The sequence below is a fragment of the Carcharhinus amblyrhynchos genome, chromosome 11 (genome assembly GCF_965287045.1).
Source record: "Carcharhinus amblyrhynchos chromosome 11, sCarAmb.v2.hapA, whole genome shotgun sequence".
In the NCBI taxonomy this organism is placed as follows: Eukaryota; Metazoa; Chordata; class Chondrichthyes; order Carcharhiniformes; family Carcharhinidae; genus Carcharhinus; species Carcharhinus amblyrhynchos.
Window position 1 is genome coordinate 62,236,375 of NC_137334.1, and position 20,274 is coordinate 62,256,648.

Here is a 20,274-nt window from a genome sequence, read left to right on the forward strand (position 1 = left end):
ATAATGTAATATTTCAAAAACACCAATTGTTGCTTTGAAATTAATATTAGAATGTATATTACCATTTCTGCATCTCCTTTTCCATTATCCCACTGAGGAGCAACGACATGAAAGACGTGCTGACAGTTAAGATTACATCCTTCTGTTACATAAATTCTTCCATTAGGATTTTTTTTACTGGGATTTTCCTTCAACAGTAACTCTTGGAGCTTCGGGCCAGCTTTCTGTAATAGTGCTTGGGAAACTGCACCACTACGAAGATTAAAATCTATTCCAACGACATTTACAATGACATCAGCCTACAAATAGAAAGTAAACAATTGTAATAAAGCTAAAATATGACTTTTGGAATGAATGGCAATTTCAAATACATCAGTGAAGACTTACTGTTACATCTTGAATATTGCCTCTTTCCACAATGACATTGAGACCTTCTTTTGTTTGGGCTTTATGCAGACAATTCATGCTTCTGTTTTTTATCCTGCTGCCAATGTTCAGCCTTTCCGGCTGCATGGGTGTGTGAAGTGAAAATTTACCTAATATTTTCTGAACCGCAACTGAAACAGCCTGCACTGTTTGTTCATCATGGTTTACCAAGTGGATCTCTTTCAGTTTACTGTCACCACGTGAATCGCCAAAATACTCTCCAATTGATCTGACAATTACTTCTGCACACAAAGGCAATGGAAATCCAAATACTCCTGAACTAATAGCAGGAATTGCTATAGTTCTCAAATGGTGGGATTCAGCAAGAGTTAGACTTTGCAACACGGCCTTTTTTAAGCGTTTCTTAGCTGTGTCTGCATCAGTTGCTGCCCATCTTGGACCAACTGCATGGATCACTTTGGAACATGGTAAGTTACCAGCATCAGTAATAACTGCATCACCAGGCAGGAGAGGTCCATACTTTTTAACAATCATGTTACACTCATCTTGCAGCAGGGTACCAGCAGCTTTTAGTAGGGCAGCTGCAAGACCACCAATGTGCTTTAGATCTTCATTTGCTGCATTGACAACCACATCAACTTGATTCTTGCAGAGGTCTCCTCTATAAACAGTAACTAAAGGTCCGCCAGGCAATTGCACTTTACAGGAACCCTGGCTGAATTCACCATTGTCTCCCAATTCATCATGCTCAATAATTTTTATGAGACAGTTGAATTTAAACATTACATGGTTGACATAAATTTCTTCCTTTTCTTTGAAAATCTTCTTTGTTCCTGGTTTGTTAATTTTAAAGACTGAATTAATTACGTTGGAAGCTGCATCGAAAATTAATTTCTCCACTTCATGTGTATTCTCCTCGGGACCAGATACAATAACACTATTTGACATCTTATTAACTTTGATTTCCACGCCCTTGGGTGGTGCTTTGAAAACATCAATTTTCATAGCTTCCATCAAAAACTGCAGGACTCCACCAGATTTAAGTGGGATGTGTTTTTGAATGATTGTGTTTTTCTTGACAAAATCTGAAAGCATTTCAAAGACTTCCCTGACAGCAACAGAGTAGCCAGTGATAACAATCTGCATTTGCCCATCTTGTGATATCTCATTCATTTCAACCTGTTTATTGGATGAATTCAGCTTCATGTCCAATCTTTCTTTCAGCTGTGCCCATTCACGCATTTGAATGACGTTTTGATCTTCTATTTCAATACATTTGAGGTAGAGATCTTTTTTGATCTGCTGTTCTGCTGAAAGTAAAGAATGATCTGTATCTCCGACCAGTTGGACACAGTTATCCTTAATGTCATACACAACCCTGATCCCTTTTGATATGAACAAACAGCAGGAAACCTCTATGTTGTCTAATCTTCGTAGAAAACGAATAAGATGCGGGCTCATGTCTATTTTCTTCCGTTTTATTTGCATGATTTTTTCCAAAATTCTACTTTTGGCAGCATAAACGTCTACAGACAAACCATGCAGCATTATTTGACTTGCAGTTGAGTTGAATTTCAGGTTGAGGTTTGGAAATAATGTGGAAACATTCTTTTCAAGGTCAGTACTCTGTAATAAATTACCATCAACAGGATTACAATCCACTATCTCAGTCACACTTTGTCTTTCCCGTTCCAATTTTTGAGTAACACTATCCTTAAGTGTTTTAAATGCTTGTTGTAAAGTATCTACACTGTCAGATTCTCCAGTGACTATTACTTTTCCCTTTGAGATATCTGGTATAACAGCAACATTTTGGTTCAAGCACTGATCAAGGTCTCCTCGAATTATTTCCCAGATTTGTTGACTCACATGATTTTCAATAGTTTTGTACTTTAACAGGGCAGCAGTTAAGTTTTCCATAGCTTCCTTTTTCCAGTTCTTTATAAGTTTTTCCAATGATTTTTCTTGTCTTGAAAAAGCTGGAGATATCCTGATTAAGTTTGATAAATCTGATTCTGGCAGTGTAGTCTTACAATGATGCTCTGACATTTTGTCATTAATTTCTGCAATTCGCTGTCTATCGTTTTTAATAAACCTCAGGATGAAGGGATCAATATCGAAAGTGAAGGGGTCTGGTATTTTCACAACTGGTCTTTTGTTCCCATACAAAGCCGAACCCAAAGACTGATAATATGGATAGACGTGGATTTGTGTTTTACCAATAATGTGTGTTTTAGCCAGAATGGTATCCAGAACTAGAAATAAAACAAACAGAAAATTAGGTTCCAGAAACATTTTCTCAGAAGAATGGGCAGTTTCATATCCCACCACCCCTAATGCTTCTAGGAGTGGGCTGGGAGCTGTGGGTGGATGGAGGGCAGGGCTTGGGGGTGTCATTCAATGGGGTGGAAAGTTGTAGAGTGGAGATTCCATTGCTTCCTGACTTTCCCAATTAAGTATGAGATGGAAAAGGTTGGGGATGGCTTTCCCATCCTTAAGCCAACTGATGCCAATTTAAGATCACTTAGGGGCCTCAACATGTAATTGCCAGTACTATATCGGTAGAGAGGGTGGCCACACCACAAAGGCAGATTGCCGGCTATACCCTGACATTCCCACCTCTGAACCATGGAAGGGGAGGACGGTTTCTCTTGTTCAAACAACTTACCCCTGTGGAGGCATCTGCTAACGACAAGGAGTGCCCCATGCGAAGAACTCATCCTTTTGTTTGGCCCTGCCTGACTGGCCCTAGTAAATCCCCCTGTGTTCTGGGGCCTCAAGTGCCTGTTCCTCCTCTTGGACCTATTGCAATACCATGAGTTGCCACCACTTCCAACAGCGCTACAGGTATAAAGTGCTGCCAGCCACTAATTGGCCAGCAGCAGTAACAGGCTGGCCACCTGTCCTGCAAGACCTACAAACACCAACCAACTAAGTGCCTGATTGGCTTTTAATCAGGTCAGGATTACCAGGAGTGACAGTGGAGTGGTTACCACCAGCTGAAGAAATGGTGGACCTGCCCACTACTGCAGCAATTGAATGTAGCCCAGCCAGCTTAAACAGTCTCCAGATTTTAGCATGCAAACGTTACCTTCAGGATTTTCAAAAGAAACAACAGCCACGTTGTCCTCGGGTGTCATTTCAATGGCAGTCACATTTCCACATCCACTTCTATGATTTTCAAAGTACAGTTTTAACAAATCGTCACTGATGTGAGAAGGTAGGTTCTCCACTCTTACACTTGTTGTTATTTCTAGTTGCTGTGCCACAATATTTTGTCCGTCACTCCAAACCTTCTTGGAACACTTTTTGATGAATTCAGTAATGTCTAAAAATACAAATTACAAAAATAAAACATGATCATACTACTTTTTCTGTCAATTTATCTGAGGATTATGAATAAATAACATCATTTGCTAGCTTAATGCTCATTACACTTGCAATTATTAGGAAATCAATAAATTCAGAAAAGCAAGGAAATGAATTTTTAAAAACTTCTGTGCTCACCAAAGAGACGCCCATTGGGAGAATATAACATGTTGTGCCACTCCAGTTAGTTCTACAATATAGTCTCCATCTCCCACCTATTCCGTTTTCTGAGATATTTGTTCACCTTAGTGACACTCCGTCAATGTGGAACTAAAATTTGCTTCTACTGGTTATGAACATGTTCAATATTTCATATTTAAATATTTAGTTAGATCTTGTGATGTGATGTAAATTTCCCTTTTTTTTTACCCACTGCCCCATCCCCTGCACCAAGACTCTAACATTGATATTGCCCCATTGATTACCGAGCTGAAGGTCATAGGAATATTTGGAATCAAGCCATTCGACTCAATGTCCTAGTCAATAACTGCTGCAGTGAAGCTGGCTTTTCTCCCAATAAAGCGCAATATTGTCAAAGATCCATTTTGTGAGGCTTGCAGCAATGCTAAGCATATGAGGTAAGGTAAGGTAAAATATATGAATTTGTGCTCTGACTCATGATTGATAAGAGTTTGTTCATAGGCAATTAATGGTGTATTGAACAGTATGTCAAGCCAGTGATTCCTTGGCAGAATGTGGCATCTGAAAAGGCACGACTGACCTGGTGCAGCAGGTGGTCAGGAAAGCAAATGGGATGCTGGCCTTCATAGCGAAGGGGATTGAATATAAAAGTAGGGAGGTCTTGCTGCAGCTGTATAGGGCATTGGTGAGGCCGCAGCTGGAGTACTGTGTGCAGTTTTGGGCGCCGCACCTGCGCAAAGATATTTTGGCCTTGGAGGGAGCGCAGAGGAGGTTTACTAGGCTGATACCGGAGTTGAGGGGGTTGAGCTATGAGGAGAGGCTGAATAAACTAGGCTTGTACTCGTTGGAGTTTAGAAGAATGAGGGGAGATCTCATTGAGACGTATAAGATGATGAATGGGATGGATAGGATAGAGGTGGAGAGACTCTTCCCGCTCAAAAAAGACACTAGGACTAGGGGGCACAGCCTCAAGATAAAGGGGGGGCGTTTTAGAACGGAGTTGAGGAGGAACTTCTTCACTCAAAGGGTGGTGAATCTCTGGAATTCTCTACCCATTGAAGTGGTGGAGGCTGCCTCGCTAAATATTTTCAAGAAGCGGGTTGATGGGTTTTTGATAAGAGAGGGGATTAAGGGTTATGGGGAGAGGGCCGGAAAGTGGAACTGAGCCACGACAGATCAGCCATGATCTTATTGGGTGGCGGGGCAGGCTCGAAGGGCCGGATGGCCTACTCCTGCTCCTATTTCTTATGTTCTTATGTATGAAGTTATTATTTCTAGCAGCATATTTTCACAGAAATTATTATCCAGGTCTATGGTGCAAAGCTGCTGATATTGACCATATTGGCTATCCGGCCCCAGTGCTTTTATAACATTTGTCCATGGCTTACTGACCATTGCTTCTCTTGTCCAACCACACCAAAGCCTCCAATACAGCATCTGAGACCTTTGGTGGCTCACTTCCCTCTTCCACCAGAGTGAATTTCTTGCAGTTTAGACTTGTGGTACCTGCTGTGGCTGGAATACACTCCCCTTTTAAGTGATGCAGGCTGTCTTTAAGTAGGGCATGTTAGCTACAATTGGTGCCAATTTCACAGAAACTTGGCCCACTGTTGAGACATGCAACCACTCATTGGCACATTTAGCACTGGGCTGCTCATTACACTCATTTAACTGAGCAGGCAGCACTGAGTATGCTACCTGCATTGGAAGAAACTGGCTAGGGTTAACCGCACATATTTTCAGAGGTTATCCAATTTTTCCTCACCAAGCGTGCACCCTGGAATAACAAGTGTAGCTACAGATAGAAAGCCAATTCAAAATAACCTAATCAGCACACTCTCAAAACTGTAGATTTTAAAGGAATAAATCCATCCCAGTTTGCTACTACTTTACTTGTTAACACATATATAATTCAGCAGAGTGAAGAATTACAACACCTGCACATTGAACAGGGTGTCTCATACATGCTTATTAACACTTTTGAGCCTAATACCAGTTGGTTATTGCATATACAGGAATGGACACATACCTCGTCATTACTTGAATCCTTAGACATGTGAATTTCAAACAAGAATATTTCAAACAGTGTTTGAAATTAGTGTTCCAAATGTTTATCAGGCCAATGTGCTGTTAAGTACACAGCAATATACAATAACCAGCCTGTGCTATGTTTAACAATATCCTCTACTTAATGGCCCTTTAACTGTGCTGCTATATAAAATATTAACATCAGAAGGATCCTTGTCTCTGCTGAAGTGATTTGTCAATCAAATTAAGAGCAATTTAAGTCCAGAGTGAAATTGTAAAGTTAGGGTAGTGGTGAATACTAGACAAGATTTTTGTTCAATGGCTTCTTTCTAATTCTATTTTCAAATGCCTTAGTGCAGGGATAAACAAAATAAACTATGTTCTCATCTAAAATTTCTGGTTTCTGATAAATGGGTCACACAAGGATGCTAGGGCCTGAAAGCTCAGAGCACAATTTTCTGTCATCTATGTAAAACTTAAGAAAAAATAAATTGAATGGTTAGGATTGTCCTACTTCCATTGGCAATGAGGTCAACAACCGGAGCCATAGATTTAAAGTAATTGTCAAAGGATTAGAGAAGACTTGAGGAGATTTTCTTCTTCACTAACTAGTATAGGGGTGTACAACTTACTGTCTGAAAGGGTGGTAGTGGCAGAAACTGTCATCATATTTAAGAATTATGAGGCTATGCACTGGAAATGCCATACCTACAGGACAATGAGCCAAGAGCCAGAAAGCTGGCTGGATAGCTGTTTTTGTTTTAGACATGATGGGCTGAATGGCCTCCTTCTGTGCTGTAAATTTCTGAGTTTCCATGTTTTTTCTTCCTGGTGGTTGGTCCAAATGAATAAATAACTTTCTGTTGGGTTATTGCTGGGGCATGAAACCCACATATAGTAACAAATAGTGCCAGCAGTGCCCTCCTGGCCAATGGAAAAGTGAGCATGTAATTCATATGCATTTAAAGGGGCACCAATGTAATAACTGACAGTGGGATTTTTCAGCCCTTCCTGTCAGTGGATTATCCTGATCCCGCTGAAGGTTAACCCTGCAGCAGGTTTCCCAGCAGCAGGGCAGATGAACCACACATAATGCCATAGACTTCAGCAGGACTGGAAGAACTTGCTGGTGGCTGTCTGTACCACCGGAAACACACTGTGGTGGAGCCAGACAGTCTCAGCCTTAGTTTTTCATACTACAGGTTAGGACTTCATTATAATATGCAAATGTACAATATTTCACTGCCAAAAATCTAATTCATATGAAAGAGAAATTTAAAATTGTCTCTTGTGAAAAATAAGTTGAGGGAAAAAGTGCCAAATTTTATGCTGGCATTCAGTTCTCACAATTAGTCATCACCAGAAATGTTGATTTGTATTTTCTATGTTGAGGTGCAGAAGACCTCTTGCACATTTTCAACATTGTTCCTTTTTCTATCAATAATTTTGATTGCTAATTCTTTGGAATAAAAGTTTGCCAGTTACACTTCTATTGCTGAACGTAGATATTCTGAGTCTGTAACACAGTTCTGATCACCTCATTACAAAAAGGATGTAACTACATTAGAAAGGAGATTTATGAGGATGTTGACAGAACTGGAACAATCTCAGCTATACAGATAGATTGGGGTTCTTCTCCTTCAATCAGAGGGGGCTGAGGAGAAATTTGATTGAGATGTATAGAATTGTGAAGGGCCTGATCCAGTGGCTGGGAAGGGCCTAGTTCCTTCAGCAGAAAGGTCAGTGACTAGACGGCATAGATTTCAAGTTATTGGTAGAAAGATTAGAGGGAAGATGAAAGTGTTAAAAATCAAATACATGCTGTAAGAATTTCTGTGAAGCAGCTGTGACTGCACATAAAATAGAATATTGGACAATGACGGTAACTTTGGTAACCATAAGGAAGTCTGAAGCCACCTCTCTAGATAACAAGTTACAGACCATCAAGGACTTTAAATATGTGCTTCATTAACAATAGGTCAGTATATTATGTAGACATGCCTTATTAGTATTCAGATATTGTAATTAGGCAAGTGCTATAACTGGTTAACTGAAATTATGTATGTCGAGTGTCAGAAATGGGAAGATTGATTGTAACAGGTTATAGATAATAGTAAGTTGAAATGTCAGTTTCTTCTTGGTGTATGTAAATCACTTATAACTGAGCATGAAGGTATAATTGCCACTCTAATGCTTTGTTCAGGGAACCTGCAAACCATATGGTCGGAAGCTGGTTCCCTTATTATGGCTCACATAAAGATCTTGAACTTAAACTCTGAGCACTGCCTGGTCAGTTAAGAGGAATGAGGTACATTATAGTTGAATAGCTGTGAAACTCCCTCAACAGGCGAGGGAAGAATTTTCCACCCAAAGGATTGTGAGAGTCTGGAATTCACTTCCTGAAAGAATGGTAGAGGCAGAAACCCTCAACTCATTTAAAAGTTGTCTGGATATGCATCTCAAGTGTCACAACCTAAAGGCTATGGATCAAATGTTGGAAAGTGTGATTGAACTGGGTGGATGGCACAAATATGATGGGTCAACTTGCCTCTTTCTGTGCTGTAAACTGACTATGATTCTGTTACCTTGAACTAAATATTAACTGAATATTAATTCTTACCAATATCAGTTTTGAAAGTCACAACAGCCGCATTCCTTTCACTCAATATTTCCAGGCTAAAATTATTAGGTCCTTCAGATAATCCAGTGAAATTTTCAACCAGTAGATTTAACATTTCATGCGAGGCAGTTTCGGGAAGATTTTGTAGGACAACAGCTGAGGATTGAGGAGCTTTGTTCTTTTCATCAGGAAATGTGCTCCCCATTAATTTAACGTCCTCCACAGATTGGGCTTCTTGGTTCACCATAGCCTCCGCATCTTAACAAGAAGAAGAACAACATCAGCGCAACAAACATTAGTCACATCAAAACATTTACTCCTCTCACTCCTATTGCACCACTTCTTTAATATTTTGTAAATTCAAATGTGCAAAATTCATCAATGGTATAAGTTGCACATGATTTTAAAAATGACAGCATATTGAGGTTATGAACCAAAAAAATGACGTTAACTTGCAGAGTTCTGATCAATAAGGGAATTAAGGGTTATGGGGAGTAGGCGGGTATGTGGAACTGAACCACTTTCAGATCAGCCATGATCTTATTGAATGGCAGGACAGGCTTGAGGGGCTAGATGGCCTACTCCTGCTCCTATTTCTTATGTTCTTAACAGACAATGATGCCAAAAACATGTGGGTCACAATCCTGGCAATTAGTCCAGAATACAAGCACTTATGGTACTGACTTACAAAGTTCTAGGCTGGAACTCCACTACCTCGTCTGCCACAGAATCAGCGCTGGCGAGGATCCGACAACGGGAATCTCCCTTGACCTCGGGTGGGAATTTCTGGTCTTGCCTGATTAAGGCCATAAAATCCCACCCATAGAGTAAGAGGGAGAGTACCTTATTACTAGGGACAAGTGCTAGTTCCAAGTACCTCTGACCACAAACTACCATGTTCTGGTGCCTGCCACCAAAGAGGGAAGGGGTGGGATAAGTTGACTAGGTTGTGCTTGATCCCAAACATGTTCCTTTAGCCAGTGGATCACAAACTGGGAACCGTGGAACCCTATACGTTTGTGGCACCCTTCTAGGGAATAGTGAATGGGTTCTGTTGCTATGATGGTGTGGTTTGGGCGTGCATTGTTGGCTAAGCCAGTTACTGGCAGTATCCCAACAACAGCATGATAACAATATGCCAACATAGACAGGCTGGTAAGCTACAGATGGGGAGAACAAAAAAAATCCTGATACATGCAGCAGCTGTATGTTTGGGTAGATGGGAGGTAGCAAGGGCATGCATCTGAAATGGTGTCACTGTGATTAATGCTGCTTGAAGAAGAGCAGAGCGGTATCACACTGTGGAATATTCAACAGGCATGTTGTCAAACTTGTAAGGTTATATTTCAGCTGAAGGAAGTACAAAAACGTACATGTCATCAATCACAGAATCAGACAGCTCTGACCAAGTTTCATCCACCTTCCATTAATAGGACACTGATGAACTTTGCACTCAGAAAATATAAATGTGCAATATGTTTACACTGATGAGAATCATTAACTACTATTTCATTTGAAAAACAATCTTTCAAATATAAAAGTTTGAGAACCGCTATCATTCGTTGCCTGGTTGAAGGATTTAAAACATGATTTTTCAAAAAAAAAATCCTTATCTTTGAGGTCCAAGCCACTTTACAGTTTAGATGCTGACTAACCTGTGATGGGTTTCTAGTATTTTGCATTTCTTTCTTTTTTTCCTTTCATGGAATGTGGGCACCACTGGCAAGGCTAGTATTTTTTGCCCTTCCCTAAATGCCATTGAGAAGCTGGTGGTAAGCCACTGCAGCTCACCTGGTGCTGCGACACCTATAACGCTGTTAGGTAAGCAGTTCCGAGTTTTTTCATCCAGCAACAATAGACCCAAAAATAATTTGTTTTGACACAAATTAAGTTCCACGGTTCTAACAGTTATTCCCTATTTCTGACAAAATCATCTTGTTTAAAAAGAATGGCTATCATTTCATCATTGCAATTCGGACAACTGGATTCCTAGGCTAGGAAAGTTCAAATTCCACACAGAGAGTGACCTACGGTCAGAATTGAACCCGGGTCCCAACGAACACATAGGAAAATTCAGAAAAAGAGAACATAATATGTCATTCTTCTCTTTCTTTCCAAAAGGTTTAAAGGGATATGTTCCTATGAATATCTCTTTTTTTACCCTCTGTTCTTTAATGGGATATGGACATTGTTGGCAAGGCCAACATTCAATGATCATCTTTAACTGCCTTTGAACTGAGTGGCTTGCTATTTCAGAGGACATATAAGAGTCAACCACATTGTTGTGGGGCTGGAGCCACACATAAACCAGAGCAGGTCAGGACAGCAGATTTCTTTTCCTAAAGGACATTAGTGAACCAGTTGGATCTTTGCAGCAATCAGGAAGAGTTTCATGTTCACCAGTTTCATTATTAGGTTATTAATTTAATACAAGTTCCACCAGCCACCATGTGGGATTCAAACTCATATCACAGGCACATTAGCCTGGGCCTCTGGATTATCATCTAGCAACATTACTATTATGCCATCATCTCCTGAGTGAATTGCTGTTTAAACTTTTAGAAGAAAATAGAAATACCCTGTTCTGTTTTGGGTCGTTTTCTTTCAGAATTCAGGTCCTGTTAAAACAGAAAAATAATGTCAAGGTTTCAAAGGGACCAAAATTATATTTTATATTTATAATTTCCACAATATTCCAATATTTAGCAACCTTAATGTGTTCCTAAAAAGTTTACTAAATGAAAATCATTCTCCCATGTTATAAGGGTGAATTAGGTTCCTGACCCATAATTTTTAAAAAGTTAAAATTTTAAAAAATTATTGGCTAGCTTTAATTTAAATAGCCTAAAAGTTCTCTTTCAAGTTACTACTTTTACTACCTACCTCCTCCTTACTGCTTTCCACTGACTCACTGTCACTCTTGCTCCTGCCTTCTCGCTGCTTCGTTCTCCCAATCCCCTCGATTCATCATTCCATCCCAATTACTGCTACCCTCCCACTACCTCCTCTCTCATCTCCTTTCCACTCTCTACCTCATTTGCCTCCCCCAAATCTGTCTCCTGATCCCCGATCCCCTTGCATTCTCCCACTCTCCACTTCCCTTTACCGACTCCCTCACTCCCCTACACCATCACCATCTACCTTTCCATCTTCTTTCTCCCTCACACTCACTGCACCTTTTCCACCTTCTCATTCTCTCCCTCTCACCACCCCCATCTCGGACCCTCACACACAGAGAAAACCTGGGTGAGTGGCAGGTGACAAGGGAAGCATCAAGTGGGAAACAATGAGGGGTTCAGAGGAGGGAACCAGCCAGCAGGGCTGGGAGTTTGAGGGAGTGAGGAGCTCAGGAGCGGGGCACCAACTAGGGGAAGTGAGGATGTCGGGTGAATGCAAGGGAGTGAGGGGGTGAGAAGCAGCAAGCGGGAGGGATTGAGAGGGTTGGGAGAAGGAAACAGGAGGGAGTGAGATAGTGTGCAAAAGACATACTGAGCTTGTACAATTACAAGATTCTTAGTGCATGTGCAGTGATTTGACTGAAGTAAAAATGGAACCAGTACAATTTGGACAAGTTGCTTAATTTGTGAGTCATGCTAAAACAAAACACAGATTTAGAATGTGCTTTAAACAGCAGATACCTGGCCAAGTTTATATGTCTTATGTGTTTATATAAACTTACATATTGTTCCCCTCCATCAGCTTCTTGAGGTAGAGGTCTGACTTTAAGATGAATTTTGCCCCTCTTTTGCAAATCAATTTCATGAACCTCTTTCTCCAATACATGACTTCTTGCTGAAGAAAACATCAGGAGAGACAACTGTAAAATTGTATTTATCTATAATGTTTTTGCAGGAATAGTCAAAATTAATGAGTTTATTTTCCTCACAGTCTCAAGCAGTATTATTCTGTCAATGTGTTAACGACATAGACTAACACACTGAAAATTGATTTAGCACATCAAAAATTCTAAATATCATCAAAACTATCAGAAAATATGCAAAGTACAGGCTAAATGCTTCCAGACAGCTAGGAAACCACTTAATTGCTCATCAATATTCATCAGGGGTGCCAGTGGACTGCAAATATTTACAACCCTGTTCAAAAGGGGGAGAGGGAGAAACTGGGCGGGGGAGTGGATTCTCACAAAACAATTCTAAATGCCGAATTGCGTGAAAACTGGAGTAACTTATGCCGATTTTTTTTTAAACGGGATTTTCAAAAATGAATCTCCCACGCTCTGAGCACTGTACCGTGCTCTAGCGAAATTCACACTGAAAATCAGTGGGTGGAACCTATTCCTGCTGGAGAGGCCAGCAGCATTGCGCTGAGCCTGATCTGTCAGTGCCGAGACCAGCGCATGGGCAGTGGCCCGTATTGCCAGCCTCTTGATCGCAGACCTCCCAGACCTCTCTGGGCCAGCTGTCAGTCCCGATATTCCACCTCTCCCTTTCCCCCCTCTCCCTTTCCCCCTCCCGGCCAGCCACAATCCCCCCAGATACCGCCCCCCCCCCCACCCCCCCGACACCCCACCCCAATCCCCCGACAGTCCTGAACACAAGAATTAATAGTAGTAGTAGGCCATTTAGCTCCTCAAGCCTGCTCCAACATTTGACAGGATCTTGGCTGATCTTAACTCTACCTTCCTTGGGGGAAGAAAATTCCACAGACTAATGACCCTCCTGAGAAAGAAAAAAATCCTGATCTCAAGTCTTAAACGAGAGATCCCTCATTCTTAAAATATGTCTTCTAGTTCTAAACTCCCTCAGAAAGGGAAACATCCTCTCAGCACCCACCCTGTCAAATTTCCTCAGGAATCAGTCAAGTCAACCTTCTCAGAACTGCTTCTAATGCAATTATATATTTTCTTAAGCAAGGATACCAAAGCTATGCACAGTACTCCAAATGCAGTTACACTAAGGCCTGGAGCATAGTCGCAATAATTTCCTATATTTATACTGATTCCGCTGGCAATAAATGCCAACATTCCATTTGCCTGCTGAAACACTTGCAGCAACTGCAAACTAACTTTTTAATCATTCATGTATCAGGATACCCAGATCCCTCTTTACAGTAGAGATCTGCAGTCACTCTCCATTTAAATAATGCCATTTTTTTATCCTTCCTGCCAAAGCAGACAAGTTCACATTTTGCTACATTATATTACATCTGCCATCTACATCAGCTGCTCTTGTGGGCAGCATGGCAGCACAGTGGTTGGCGTTGCTTCCCCACAGTGCCAGGACCCTGGGTTCAATTCCCAGCCTGGGTCATTGTCTGTGTGGAGTTTGCATATTCTCTCTGTGTCTGCATGGGTTTCTTCCAGGTGCTCCGGTTTCCTCCGACAGTCCAAAGATGTGTGGGTTAGGTGGACTGATCATGCTAATTAACTAGCATGATTAACTATGCATGGGGTTAAGGGGATAGAGTCTGGGTAGGATTGTGGTCGGTGCAGACTTGATAGATCGAATGGCCTCCTTCTGTACTGTAGGATTCTATGCCAAGTTCTTGCCCACTCACCTAACTTACCTAAATTCCTCTATGGATTCTTTGTATCCTCTTGACTACATAATTTTCTACCTATCACCATGTCATCAGCAAAATTTAGCTACCACATGTTCAAGTAATTGATTCTAAATCATTAATTCTGTGGCGCGAGTCATAGCTTGCCAACCCAAAAATGATACGTTCATTGCTATTCTGTTTCCTGTTAGCTAACCAGTTATCCATGTCAATATGTTACTGCCTATACCATTTTGTGTGGCAACTTTTGATGAGGCACCTTATTGAATGCCTTTTGGAAATCCAAGTAAACCACATCTACATGGTCCAATTTATCTGACTTGCTTGTTAGTTCCTCAAAGAACTCTAATAAATTGGTCAAACACACTTTTTCACAAAACTATAACGACTCTCACTTGTTATTATTAAGGAGTTAATACCAGGACATTAATAGAATGTCTAAATGTCCTACTCCTCAGTGAAGTCATTACTGTCTCTGACCCTGCTCATTCCCCTGATAAGGCCTTCATTTCCCTGAAGAGTATTACTGGGAACTGCTCCTATCTGCTAAAGTGTTTTCTATTTCATGATCATTCTGGAATGCAAAGATAACCCCCACCTTCTTCCCTCTGTGGCAAATAGAGTTAGAGGAGTCATTGGGGACTAGATGAGTAAACATGAGTTGACGTACTGATGTCAGGATAATTGGCTAACAGTTCCCTGTTTTTCTCTCTCTCCTTCCTACTTTAAATAGCAAGGTTATATTTGCTACCTTTCCATCCATTGGGATCATTTTAGAATCTAGGGAATTCTGGAAGGTCAGAAACAATGCATTCTTTGTAGTCACCTTGTCTGTAATCTTCAGATATCACTAAATCCAGGCAATGTGTCGGCTTTCAGTCTTACTAATTTCTACAGTACTATTTATTTACCATTATCCTGAAGTTACTTATTTTCACAATGAACCTTTGGTCCACCATCACTGCAGGAATTACTTTTATGTTTTCTAGTGCAGAGCATTCCATCAGATCCCTGATATATGCCTTAGAGATGGTGGACAGGCTTTGGGGAGTTACAAGATGAATTATTCACTACAGAATTTTGAGCCTCCATCCTACTCTTGTTTCCATAGTATTCATCTAAGTAGTGCAGTTTCTCATCAATGGTAATTCCCAGATGTTGACAGCAGGAGATTCAACAATGGTAATGCCATTGAATGTCACAGGGCATTGGTTAGATTCTCTCTCATTTCACCTTCCATAAAACTGACATCAATAAACTGATTGAAGAAGCTGCAATTGGCATTGTCACCATGCTGAAATTATCTATAAATTCAGTTTTTCTTTATGGGATTTGGGTACTGCTGGCTGGCCAGCATAAATTGGCACAGGCGGCGTGGTGGCACACTGGTTGGCACTGCTGCCTCACGATTCCAGAGACCTGGGTTAGATTCTCGGCTTGGGTCACTGTCAGTGTGGAGTTGGCATGTTCTCCCCATGTCTGTATGGGTTTCCTCCAGGTGCTCAGGTTTCCTCTCACAGAATGAAAGATGTGCTGGTTAGATGCATTGACCCGATCAGGCACCGGGAATTTCGATGAGGGGAATTTCACAATAATTTCACTGCAGTGTTAATGTAAGCCTTACTTGTGATGAATACATAAACTTTAAAAACTTTAACTTTCATTGCCCATCCCTGGTTACCCTTGGAGGGCAGTTGAGAGTCAACCACATTGCGCTGACTCTGGAGTCACATGTAAGCCAGACCAGGTAAGGTCAGCAGATTTCCTTCCCTAAAGGACATTAGTGAACCAGCTGGATTTTTCCAACAATTGACAATGGTTTCATGACTATCAGTAGATTCTTAATTCCAGACATCAGTTCCAGAAGCTTTGGCTTATTCTTGAAATTAGATGCTTTACTCTGCAGCAAATTGATTGAATAGAAGAGCGTTACATACTTAGTGTTAAAACTTTGTAAAATGTTAAATATTTTCCTTTTACTTCTTGGTGCAGCAGCTGTCTGTTGGCTCCAGAGAACAGAGAACTAGAATAAATTTTTGGAGTCACTGTGGAAATGAGTGTTAGGATAAATGCTATTAAGCAAAGTATGGAAATCCCGAGCACTTCTTAAGGCTCTCAGGGCAGAATCTTCTACTCTTGCTTACGATGAGTTTGGAGACAGAAAGGGAATATAAAGACAGGAAGGTGGCATACCACAGCCCTTCCTAATTCCCACCTCCACCAGAATTAAGTTCTGGGCAGGAAAGCCTTTGAATGACCTTCCCATTTTATCACCAATTAAGGAATTTAAGTGGCCAACTAATAACCAAGTATTAGCCCAGTGGAAGTTGGGCCTATCCTCATGTGTTGTGCACCATGAAGCTTGTCACCTCCCATGGATGGATTCCATGATAAATAGAATCATGATAAATGATAAATCCCACTGCTTGATGAGGGAATGATCATCGTGAAGGAGGGGGTCGACTGCCCTTGCTGACGACCCCTTTATGACTGACCTGGGTGGCTCAGCAATATTGGAACTCAGATGCCTATTCTGGCATCTGGCAGTGGCCACAACCTCCCAGTGGCACTATAGGCAAGGCATCCGCCAGCCACCCCTCCACCCCGATCGCGTGTCTGTCTGGGGAAAACCCACCGGCAGCCTGACTCTCTAAAAGCAACAAGCTACTGGGGGATTTGAAATAAAAACAGAAACTGCTGGAAGCACTGGAGGCAGGGCAGTGTTTGTGGAACGAGAATCAGAATTAACTTTCTGGATCAGTGGAAAGGTGTGTTTCTCTCTCCACAGAACTGAAAAGTTTGTTATTTCCTGCACTTGGTGTTTTTGTTTTAAACTCCGACTGCCCAGTGCCCACATCCTAGCTTTTCAGAAATGAGGACGGCCCAATGGACCTCTGCTCACCAAACGAGTTTCTAAAATAAGACGGTGTGTTTTGACCGGGTAACAGTGGGTTTTGAAGAGTTCTGCTTGGAAGTGTGAACGGTTGAACAAACTCACGCACTTTGCTGACTGGCGAAGCGCACCACTGCTTGCGTTTGCAGGAGATCCTCATATTCCACCACGCAGTCTCCGCCGTTAGATCTCTTCTTGCTCTGGAAGTAAAGCTGAAATTTAGTTTTCAGAACTTTGGCCATGTCTGCACTCCAGTCCCCTTCTATCAGGAGAGGGTACGGATAATCAGCTTCTGCCGCCATGGTCCTTACGCGAATAAAGCATCTCTTCCGTCTCCTGCTATTTTCATCTCGGTTTCATTTTCGTTTCTTGACAAAAACGAAACTTTGGCCAAGGCAGATATTTTCAAACATGGGCGTAGTGATTACAAATGGGGCACGTTTTCGTTGAAATTTCTAAAATTCAACTCCAGACACATTTTTGAAAGTACCTTTTAGAAATTCAAAATGTCTAAACTTTCGATATTTTGCCTTTGCCTCCTGTACATTTCTGATGTAACAATCCTGTATTGTTTTCCAATCTTCATGCTCCAGTTAGCTAATTTATTTCGCAGTCCTGAAGAAGGACCCATTCTTATCAACTTACTTTTTAAGTTTATTTATTAGGGTCACAAGTAGGCTTACATTAACACTGCAATGAAGTTAGTGTGAAAATCCCCTAGTTACCACACTCCAGCACCTGTTCAGGTACATTCAGGGAGAATCTAGCATGGCCAAAGTACCTAACCAGCACATCTTTTGGGCTGTAGGAGGAAACCAGAGCACCTGTAGGAAACCCATGCAGACACGGGGAGAATGTGTAGACAGTGACCCAAGCTGGGAATTGAACCTGCATCCCTGGCGCTGTGAGGTGACAGTATTAACCAATGGGCCATTGTACCACCTGTCTTCTTTTGAGCTAACAAAAGAAATGCAACTTGACTAACCTACAGCATCCTGCAAAAGCTTGCTATCACCAAGATAGCCACCAAGGAAATAACACTTAAATACTAAAACTTTTAGGCTTTGATTCTTCTGAGATTAATTGATGCTGTGTGCCTGGTGGTACCGCCATGATGGGAAGTATGGAGGACAGGAGAATGGAATTTGGCATGATGTCCAAAATCAGTTTCCCAACTTGGAATGAACTCTTGGAATTTTGTTCTTGAGTCATTAAAGGTGGTTAAAGGCGGATCAATCTTCCCAATGAACAATGTTGGTCGGGAAGCACTTTTGCATGCATTGGCATGTCATGCATGCTCGTTAAAAGACCACCTCACTGGAATTCAGTACTTCCGCTAAATTTAGTTCCCTACCAGCAAGAAAGTAGAACTTTTACAACTGTGTATCAGTGATTATGCATCTGCTGAACTTCCTCCACTTTGAGGTCACTAGATGCTGCTTCCTCCTTCTTAATGATCTTGACTCATTAGTCTACCTAGCACAAAAGCAGATGGTTGTTGAGGTCAGTCAGTTCCTGGATATCTCTGCAGGTAGTGTCCTAGGCCCAACCACCTTCATCAATTATTTTTCTTCCATCATAACATCAGAAATGAGATGTTTGTACATTTGCAACTTCTCAGTAACTGAAAGAATCCATGTCCAAATGCAGCAAAAGCTGAACAATATCCAGGCTTGAGCTTACAAGTGGCAATTAACATTCACACTACATAATTGCAATCTTCAACAAGAGAGAGAACCCAACTGTCTCTCCTTGACATTCAATGTTATTACCATCACTGGATCCCAAGCTACCACTTTCCCGGGGATTAGCATTGACCAGAAACTGAACTGGAATAGCCACATTAACACTTTGCCTACAAAAGCAGGCCAAAAGCTTGGAACTCTGTGGTTGGTACCTCATCATTTGATCCCTCAAGCTCACTCCTCCAATGCATACCAATGAGGGAAGATCATTCTCTTTCCCACCCATAAACCCCTCCACCCCCAATCCTGACTTATTCATATCCTTTGGTATTTTATCATGCTGCGAGATTTTAAGGTAACTCTGTAGTTCACTCATACAGTATCTCACCTTCTGGCTGCTAGTCTTTGACAATGGTACAACTCAAACCTTGTTCCACTGCCTGTCCCCAACGCAATAATTGCATTCTGCTGACGTGTATTGTTAATAAAGAGCAGCGTTGATAGCTTCAGCTCCACAAGCTGCTGCCACAGGTAACTGAAGGTGAGCAGTCAGCCCGTACTTCAAATATTCATCATTCATGTGGCTAAAAGGCATCAAAACGATTGAGACATTGAAATAGACCACATATCAAAACGTGTGTCTTAATTCACTGTGTAGATCTTCAGTTCGTTTACGTGTCAGATTTGCAGCTTTTTAAATATATAGGGTAAAAATAATTAATTAGAAATTCAACCGGTTGAATGTCGGAGTGCTGAGGTCAAGTTTCCACTTGTTTATGTCGTTCTGTGTTCCGTTATTTTCACTTTGGTGTTAGTGAAAGTTGAGATTGAATGCAATCACAACCCTGCAGCCGGTTCCTGCTGAAGCCAAGTCCTATATACCACTCCCCCGCCCCCAACCCACCACACCAAATCAATAAGTGAGCAAACTTTCCTTCCAGGAAACCTCTGCCCCTGGAGTTAGAAGCTGGGATCTTACCCTCGCCTACCATTGACGCGGCAGACAATTTGATATCTTCAGTAATTAATTATCACAATTTCGACCTTTCCTTTTTCAGAAAAGACAAAAGGCTATCAAAGGAAATCTGCTGTGCAGGAGTTCAGACAGAATGGCAGTTGCATTTCCAGACGGTAGATCGACTCTGATAGTGAGCTGGGAGGAACAGATTACTGTCGATGAGTTGCAGTCGATCCTTTATACTCACTTCAAGGGTCTGGCGCACAGCTTTAACGCCGACTGTGTCCTGAAAAAACTCGACTCCCAGCAAGTCCTGGTTATCCTGACGAAGGTACCGAGAGAAGGTGAACGTTTATCTTTATATCATCAAAATGATTCATTGTTTCATGGATTCATACAAGTTACTGGCACGGCTACAGCATTTATTGACCATCCTGGTTGCCCCTGAACTAAGCAGCTTGCTTTAGAGGGCAATTAAGAGTCGACCTTTGTGGGCCTGCTGTTACATGTAGGCAGTTTACCTCCCCTAAAGAACATGGCTGGAATTTTCCAACCGTTCATGCCGGTGGGATTTTCCCTTCCAGTTGCAGTGAATGGAGATTTGGCTTGGCGCCAAATTCTCCGAGCTCACTGCAACAAGAGCATGGCATGAACGGCCGGTAAGATCGTGCGC

General features: G+C 41.5%; 2 protein-coding genes across 2 annotated transcripts in view; one reads left to right on the forward strand and one right to left on the reverse strand.

Annotated features, from left to right (window-relative positions):
* The window catches only part of LOC145350194 (protein mono-ADP-ribosyltransferase PARP14-like), a 45,653-nt gene extending 28,364 nt beyond the window's left edge, over positions 1-17,289 (reverse strand). Inside the window, exons 1-7 of the mRNA XM_080199249.1 lie at positions 17,068-17,289; positions 12,225-12,337; positions 11,124-11,163; positions 8,546-8,803; positions 3,479-3,715; positions 388-2,642; positions 63-299 (exon numbers count right to left, since the gene is read on the reverse strand). Of these exons, the coding sequence (XP_080055375.1) occupies positions 63-299; positions 388-2,642; positions 3,479-3,715; positions 8,546-8,803; positions 11,124-11,163; positions 12,225-12,337; positions 17,068-17,260 (3,333 nt within the window). The 5' untranslated portion in view covers positions 17,261-17,289. The remainder of the gene's footprint in view (positions 1-62; positions 300-387; positions 2,643-3,478; positions 3,716-8,545; positions 8,804-11,123; positions 11,164-12,224; positions 12,338-17,067) is intronic.
* The window catches only part of parp9 (poly(ADP-ribose) polymerase family member 9), a 45,905-nt gene continuing 42,398 nt past the window's right edge, over positions 16,768-20,274 (forward strand). Inside the window, exons 1-2 of the mRNA XM_080199270.1 lie at positions 16,768-16,833; positions 19,702-19,945. Coding sequence (XP_080055396.1) covers positions 19,753-19,945 — 193 coding nt within the window. The 5' untranslated portion in view covers positions 16,768-16,833; positions 19,702-19,752. The remainder of the gene's footprint in view (positions 16,834-19,701; positions 19,946-20,274) is intronic.